The sequence below is a fragment of the Pipistrellus hanaki genome (assembly GCF_964339955.1).
Source record: "Pipistrellus hanaki genome assembly, chromosome: 18".
Taxonomy (NCBI): Eukaryota; Metazoa; Chordata; class Mammalia; order Chiroptera; family Vespertilionidae; genus Pipistrellus; species Pipistrellus hanaki.
The window spans coordinates 13677873-13686497 of record NC_140520.1 but is presented as its reverse complement, the minus strand read 5'-3'; the positions used below and the strand labels follow the sequence as shown (position 1 = coordinate 13686497).

General features: G+C 44.4%; 1 protein-coding gene across 9 annotated transcripts in view; it reads left to right on the top strand.

Annotated features, from left to right (window-relative positions):
- The first annotated feature begins 439 nt into the window (after positions 1–439).
- GON4L (gon-4 like) overlaps positions 440–8625 on the top strand; it is a 48572-nt gene continuing 40386 nt past the window's right edge. For 8 of the 9 annotated variants that reach the window (XM_084866684.1, XM_084866680.1, XM_084866682.1 and 5 more), the window contains exons 1-4: positions 443–820; positions 3201–3731; positions 6698–6886; positions 8296–8489. In XM_084866684.1, coding sequence (XP_084722810.1) covers positions 3227–3731; positions 6698–6886; positions 8296–8489 — 888 coding nt within the window. In that variant the 5' untranslated portion in view covers positions 443–820; positions 3201–3226. Of the gene's footprint in view, positions 821–3200; positions 3732–6697; positions 6887–8295; positions 8490–8625 lie in introns of all 9 variants that reach the window. The other variant, XM_084866677.1, reaches the window with a different exon arrangement.

Sequence of the window (8625 nt, the reverse complement as noted above, 5' to 3'; positions counted from 1 at the left end):
AATTTAAAAGTATAATATCCATTGTTCCATAAGGATTATCGTGAAGATCAAATCACCGATGATAACATAAATGAAAGCATTTTGTAAAACGGCAGAGCATTATACAGCTATGAGTACTCATTACTCTGGAGTGACTCCAGGACTCACTAGTACAAATAACTGCACTATTTGTAACCCAGGGATTCCTTCCTGAAAATTTCTGAATTCTCCATTTCCTTGGTCCCGTATTTTCAGGTGTGCCACGGCAAGAAGGGTTAGTTACCAAGTTCAACTAACGAATCACCATCCCAAGTTATGTTGTGAGTAGCGCTAGGACCGAGTAAGAGAGGCATTTCTTTAAATCGTTTTGACCACAACTGACGGGCTAGCCTTGCGGCTTCATTCCGCCCTAAAGTGGGCCGGCGCCGCGCACTACGTCCTGACGCCGCGCACTACGTACGACGCGGGCGCGCGCACGTAAGTGGCTGCCGCTGGCTGACTTCCGGTGGCACGGACTCCGAGTTTCCGCGGGATCCGTCGCCGGTGAGGGGAGTGTGTCCCGTGCCGAGAGGCGGGAAGTGGCCTGTGGGAGCCGGCCGTCAGGGCGCAGGATGTCCAGGCCGAGGGGGCCGGCGCGGCGGGCTGGCGCGGGGTGGAGGGCAGAAGGTAGAGGGCTGAGGGGGTCGAGCCCGGCGCGGGGGCTCGGGCCAGTGCTCGGCGCCTAGGTGGAAAGCGCAGTTCGGTCTCCCTTTTGAAAATTATCCCCAGGAGGGGCTCGCGCTGGGGCTACCTTCGGATTTGCATTCTCTCACCCTGTCGGCCTCACTCCAGTTCCTAAAAGGTGAGCCTCTTTGGAATTGCTGTGTTATAAGTGCCGGGGGTCGGCCCCTGTACGCTGCTGACTTTAAATGGTAGCTGACTTTCTTTCTTTTTTTTTCCTTCCTAATATTTCCCCCCTTTTTCATTAATTCATCTGCAAAATACTGGACTAGCCTAAGCTACTCCCACCCCCCTCACCCACTTACCACCCTCCCTTGAGCTTTAATTACCAAGATGAGGGCGTTGGTAGACTGGAGGGTGGGGGAGATCTCTCCTCGTGGTCTGTGGAAACTGAATTAGGGAGGTTTAGAACTAACTTTATAGTTCAGACTCTTTAAGAGTGAGAACTTTGCCCGGGCCGGTCTGCTCAGGTGATTAGAGTGCCGGCAGGATACACCAAGGTTTCGGGTTCCATCCTCCGTCAGGGCACACACACAGAATCAACAAATGAATTCATAAATAAGTGGAACAAGAGATCAATGTTTCTCTCTTTCTCTCTCTCAATGCATTAAATACGAGAAATTATTTAAAAAGGGGGGAAAAAAACAACAACTTTATTTTGCAGCCCTGTAGTCCAAACTTTCATCTAGTGCCCTGGTAGATGGGCATTCATACTTTGAGCATTGTCAGTGATGAAGAACTCACTGTAACACAAGATAATTTATTCTGTTCTTGTACCTATTTTATTGGGTAAAGTTTTTTTGGGTAGAAAGTTTTCGTATAATGCTTAACTCTGGTCTAAATGCTGCATAAAATAAGCACAGAGTAAGAGAGGAAGGGAGAGGAGGGGAGAGAGAGAAACATCAATCTGCTGCCTCCACTGCTGCTGGGGATCCAACCTGAAACCTGGGCATGTGCCCTGACAGGGAATCGAATTGGTGATCTCTCGGTGCATGGGAGGATACTCAACCAACTGAACCATACCAGCTGGAGCCACACTCTTTTCCATTCATTCGTGTAGTTAGGGAACATTCATTCAGTCTTTACAGTAGGGCAGATACTGCCTGGTACTAGGGGTACTAGTTGAAAAAGTCCTTTTCCTGAAAAACCCATGTATTTTTTTGTGGAGGCAGATGGGAAGGAGACAGACAAGAGGCAATTACAAAAGTTATAATTACTATAAAAGAGGTTTGCAAACAGGTTCTAGAACATAAAAGAAGAGACCATCCAATTTAGGTTAGTGTTGCTCTTAAAATGTTAACTGGAATTGAAAGCAAGAGTCAGAAGTACCGTAGTACAGAGAACAGTAGGAATCTCTCTCTTGTTCACAACACAAAATTTCTGATAATATCACCTAATCTCTTTATTTGTTAATCCTCACCGGAGAATATGTATTTTTTTCCATTGATTTTTAGAGAGAATGGAAGGGAGGGAGGGAGAAAGAGAGAGAAACATGGATTGGTTGCACCCAGACTGGGACTGGGAATCAAACCTGCAACCCAGGTACATACCCTTGGCAGGAATCGAACTTGTAGCCTTCCGTGTGTGGGCCTGTGCATGCTCTAACTTCTGAGAGACACTGTCCCGGGCAAGGCCTAACCTCTTTATTTATTTATTTATTTATTTATTTAAAGTTTTTTTCAAATATATTTTTATTGATTTTTTACAGAGAGGAAGGGAGAGAGATAGAGAGCTAGAAACGTCGATGAGAGAGAGACACCGACCAGCCGCCTCCTGCATTCCCCCCACAGGGGATGTGCCCGCAACCAATGTACATGCCCTTGACCGGAATCGAACCTGGGACCTTTGAGTCCGCAGACCGACGCTCTACCACTGAGCCAAACCGGTTTCGGCAAGGCCTAACCTCTTTAAACAAACACATTTTGCTTTTGGATTGTTTCTGTTAATGAAATAACCTTTTTATTTATGCAACAAAAATAGAAAATATTTATTGATCTAATAAATTATCGATACTATCTAGTGATGTCACTGCTATTTTTAATTTAGTTTATGACTGAAGAAGCAGATTCAGGTTAAGTAATTTTTAGAAGGTCACAAAGCTGGAGAGAATCAGACTTGGGAAGCAAATCCAGATTGTTTGACTCTGTTTGGTCTCAGCATCTACCTTCCTGATGGTAATAATAATCACTGACGCTCATCATTTTCTATGTAATTCTTATAACAACTCTGATGAGGTAAAAACAGTTCTTTCTTACAGTTGAGGAAACTGAAGTTTGGAGAGGTTAAGTCACTAAGCAAGATAACTTACTAATCAGTGGTAGAATTGGGATTTTAACTCAGGCATTCTAACCACTGTCTGTCCACTTCCACCTAATGGGAATGAGGTGCATTTGATATAAAGTACTGTGTTCATGATTGAATATAAGAAAGGGAAAATATATTTGAGGATGTATTATCATAGTTAATATGAAGTTGATAAAAACTCGCTTTTATCCTTTTAGGATGGAACAAAAGTAGGACTTCTAAAATGTTGCCCAGTAAGAAGAGAAGAACTGCAGTGACTGAGTTCCCACAACATCAGGGCAGCCTGGAGGAAGATGACTTAGACCTTGAGTCAGCCGTTAAACCAGAATCGGACCAGAGTAAAGACTTGGGGTCAGCGTCACTGTCCTGGGGTGGAGGTCATGGTAGAGCAGCTGGTCTCGAGGTTGAATCTGTGCAGGATGCAGGACATCAGCTTGGTGTGGAAGATCCGTCTTTGAATTCCAGGGCACTCACCCAGGACACAGATGCAGCAGTTCTAGAAGCGGTTAACGTGGCCATCTCAAAGGGAATCACCCTATCTTCCTTGGAGTCTTCCCAGCCCCTTAACATACACACTGATAGAGAAAAACTCCATGCCACCGGCTCAAAAAAGGGGAAGAAAACCACACTCAGGCCCAAGCCAGTTACCCAAGAAGACAGAGGGGGTCATCTGGTCACCAAGGAGCCTTTTCCAGGAGAGCCTGGTGAAGAAGTCAAGGAAGAGGGAGGTAAGATATGCCTGATCTTTAGGCTTAATGTTTTCCTTGTCAGCGGTTTGGCATGTCTTTGCCTTTGCTAATGCACTCTTGTCAGGGCCTTTACAAAATGTAGTTTTTCTGAAAAGAGATCTTGATTTGGCATGGAATTGGAATTGTAGAGTTCCGAAGGTCAGCAGTGAGCTTTATGAATGGATGGAGGTTTTCTCCCCTCCCATTTCTTAAATCTTCTGTGCCCTTTTCTTTCCTTCCTCTATCCTTTCTTGTCTGGAGGTATGAAGTATGTATAGCTTTTTGTGCTTTGGTGCATATCTATGAAGTGGGGCTTGTGGAGAAGGGTCAGTGGCTGAGAGACTCCTGCCTGGGACGTTGGGAAGGGCTTTACTTGGAGGATGAGTTGCAGTTTGACAGAATGATGGCATAGGGTTTCATAGGCCAACAGTAGTGTACTCAGAGGTCAGAGCAGAAGAGGATGGTGACATTGCTTGGAAGAAGAGGTGAGAGATGACTTTAGAGTGGTAGATTGTGCTTAGTTGTGAAGGGTTTTATTTCCATGCTTAGGTGTTTGAACTTTTCCTGTAGGTCAGTGTTTCCCAAACTTTTGACATATGTGTACCCCTTCTATAATTTTCGTAATGCTGAGTACCCCTTGTTAAAAAAAAAAAAAAAAAAAAAAAAAAAAAAAAATGGATGTATTAGGCACAGCTAAGCACGGTGTAGTGCATATCCCCACCAAACTCTGGTGCAACACGTACCGCCACCAAACTCTTCCTGTACCCCTGCAGGTACGCGTACCACACTTTGGGAAACATTCTGTAGGTGATAGCTAATCCTATATAATAAAAGGCTAATATGCAAATCAACTGAATGACAGAATGATGCCCACTGACCCACCAGGGGCAGACACTCAATGCAGGAGCTGCCCCCTGGTGATCAGTGTATTCCCACAGGGGGAGCGCTGCTCAGCCAGAAGCCCTGAGCCAGGCTCATGGCTGGTGTGTGCCGTGGTGGTGGTGGTGGTGGCAGTGGCCGGAGTCTCTCCCGCCTCCTTAGCTGCTGCCGGCCCTAAACTGTCAGTTGGACATCCTCTGAGGGCTCCTGGACTGTGAGAGGGAGTAGGCTGGGCTGAGGAGCCCCTTCTCCCCTCTAGTGCACAAATTTTGTGCACCAGGTCTTTAGTTGATGCATAAAAGAAGCAGAAGACATAGTTCTAATCTCAGGAAGCTTATACTTTAGTTGGAAAGACAAGACATAAATGCATAGTTCATTTGGAACAGTATAAGAATATGTGAATAATTTGTGTGGTACAGGTAATTAGGATTTTTGGAACTTGTAGGATTGATATGTTTTGATAGATTGTAGGGAAGGAGTGGAAGTAGAATAGCACATTTTGAAAATACGTAGAAGTGCTGTGTTTGTGTGGGAATGTAGCAGGGCTTCAGAAAGAAAGGGCAAATCCAGGTATTCAGAGCCTCGCTGTTACCCCCTTAAGACCTTTATAAAGGATGGGACTAGGATGTTGACAGTAAGGATAGAGAATAAAGACTGTATTTTAGAGTCTTGACAAAGAAATAACTAATATTGCTCAGAGACTGCTATGATTTAAGATATCTGGATTGGGAGATGGTGAAGCATGCCATTATTATGGGGAACATATTTGAGGGGCTGATTGTTAAATTTTTTTTCTTCAAACTTAGTTGTAATGGTGACATGAAGACAGGATGAACTGGAGAAAAATACAAGATTAGAGTGCCAGATAAGGAGTGGATAATTAAATAGGGGTTCAATGCCACTCAGCTATTGAGTGGAATTTAGAGATTTTTTATTTTTAATTTTTAATTTTTATTTTTTTATATATTTTATTGATTTTACATAGAGAGGAATTGAGAGGGATAGAGAGTTAGAATGAGAGAGAAATCGACCAGTTAGAATGAGAAAGTAACATATGTAGTTACCAGGAATTTAGAGATTTTTAAAAAAAACTAACATTGGTTAGTAACATGTTGCAAATTTCAGGTGTAGACTTTATAATATGACATCTGTCTAACTTATACCACTGAACTCTAGTCTTCCATCACCATATATTTGACCCCCTTTACCCTCTTCGTCCTCCCCCCCCCACTTCTCCTCTGATAACGTTTTATAATGTATATCACTTATAGTTAATTAAATGTGATGTTAATGGTCAACTATATAGTGTCCCTTTGTCATCAGCAATATAATACCTCCTCTCTTCCCATTACGCATCTGATCTTTCTATCCTATATAATAAAAGGCTAAGGTGCAAATTGAGGGAACAGCGGAATGAGCAGTTGCTATGATGCACACTGACCACCAGGGGAGCCCCACTCAGACAGACGTTGGGCTCATGGCTGGCAAGTGCAGCAGTGGTGGCAATAGCCTCTCCTGCCTCCACAGCACTCAGACATCCCTTGAGTGCTCCTGGACTGTGAGAGGGCACAGGCCAGACTGGGGGACTCGCCCCCCCTCCGCCCCCCAAGTGCATGAATTTCATGCACCAGGCCTCTGAGTCTATAATAATAAAAGCATAATATGCTAATTAGACCAGACAACTTTACAGATGAAGCCGGGGCTGCAAGGGAGGCCCAGTTGCCAGAGGGAAGCCAGGGCTGGCAGCTGGGGTAAGGAAGGCCTATCTTGCATGAATTTTGTGCATTGGGCCTCTAGTAGGAAATAAATGCATAGCTCTCAGTATAATAGAGCTAGAAAGACCTTAGCAATTATTTACTTCAATTCCCTGACATTATAGATGAGTAAATTGGATGTGAGCATATTTCAATATCATTTCAATATTTTTCTTAGGACATTGTCTTTAAGAGAGAGGAATACCTGTATAGTATATGCATTATTAACAAAGTTATCTACCTAAAAAGGACTTTATAACAAGATCCTGATGTCTACAATAGAGTCTGACTAAGAATGGTGGCAGTGTGAAGCAGTGTTTGCGATTCTTCCAGGGAAGCCTCAGATGCCTTCTGGAGAAGAGATGCCTTTCTTGCCATCAGGCAGCCCCTCTGCAAAACTAGGAGCCCCGCCTGGGAAATCATCGCAGCCCGATGTCTGTGCCTCTCCTCCAGGAAAGCCGTGCAGGACTGCAGATCACCACGCTGAGGAGATGGAGGATGATGGACTCTTTATTCCAATGGGTAGGCTCTCTTTTTCTTTCCTTTTTTCAATTTTATCCTCTTTATTGAAGTATAATATGCAGAAAACTGCACATATCCTAAGATATAAAAGGTTATTGAATTTTCAGTTTGAATACACCTATATAACCAGTAACCAGATCGAGAGAAGAATATTACTGTCCTGGCTCGGTGGCTCGGTTGGAGTGTCAGCCCATACACCAAATGTTTCCAGTTCCATTCTCTGTCAGGGCCCATGCCCGAGTTGTAGGTTTGGTCCCCAATTGGAGTGTGTATGGGAGGCAGCTGATTGATTTCTCTCTCACATTGATTGATGTTTTTTTCTCTCTCTCCCTTTCTCTCTCTAAAAATAGATAAACATTTCCTTGGAACATTCCCATTTAAAAAAAAAAGAAACAGGATATTACCTGTACCCAAAAGTACTCCCTTTAAGTTATTACCAACACCTTACTGCTAGGGTAACCATTTTTTTTTTTTTAAAAATCAATCTTTATTGTTCATATTATTACAAAGGTTCCTCATTTCTTCCCCCCTCCACCAGGTTCCCACCCCACTCTCCGACCCCTTCCCCTCCCCCATTGTCCTCATCCATAGGTGCACAGTTTATGTTCAGTCTCTTCTCCTCCCTTTCCCCGATAGTAAATCCCTTTTCAGATAGTAAATCAGTTACTTAGCATTTTCTCATATCAATAATACCTCCACATGCCCAAAGATACACTTCACACAAAAGACATTTCCAAAGAGGTCAACCAACCTCATCCAGGCCCCGCACAATGCACTCACAGATCAACACCCCAGCGCAATACTAACTCAACACATCCAGATCTAAGCCTTCATCACTTGATTCAGCAGACCCTCAAGTTCCCACAAAAGTTTCCAGCCATGTCTGAGAGGCAGCCTTGGGGCGGGGGCAGGCAAGGAGCGAGCTGTTCCGGGCCTGGCCTCTGTTGCTGTGGTCCGTTCCACAACCAGCTGCTCCAGGTCTGGCCACTGCTGCTTGCAGGGGTCTTCAAACTTTTTAAAGTGGGGGCCAGATCACGGTCCCTCAGAGAGCTGGAGGGCCGGACTATATGAACTACTGATTCCTACTGTAACACCTCGGCTGCGCTCACTGCCCAAAAAACCTGGCGGGCAGGATCAGACTCCTCTGCGGGCTGCGTGTGGCCCGCGAGCCGTAGTTTGAAGACCCCTGGTTAGGGTAACCATTATCCTGACTTCTAGCAGCACAGATTGGTTCATCTGTTTTGTACTTCCTACCCCCTCTACCATTACCACCTCTAAAACACCGTACTCTTTGATTCCCAGGGCCAGACAGCTGGCAGCTTGTTTCTCTTTACAGCGTTGCCTTTTGGGGTTAAGTTTGGGGAACAATTACTTTGGAGATTCTGGTGATGTTCTTGGTTTATTTGCAGAAGAGCAAGACAGTGAAGAAAGTGAGAAAAGGCAGAAAAAGAAAAAGGGTACCAAGAGGAAACGAGATGGAAGAGGTCAGGAAGAAGGGACTTTGGCTTATGACCCAAAACTGGACGATATGCTTGACCGTACCTTAGAGGATGGCGCCAAACAGCACAATCTGACAGCAGTCAATGTGCGAAACATCCTTCACGTGAGTAAGACTGGGGCGGCTATGGAATTGGAGTGGAAATTTTTTATGGGAAGCAAATAAGAGTACTCGGGAAATTCTTTTCTTTCTTTTTTTTTTTTTAAATATTGAGAAGTCTTTTTTTCCCCCCCAAAGTATA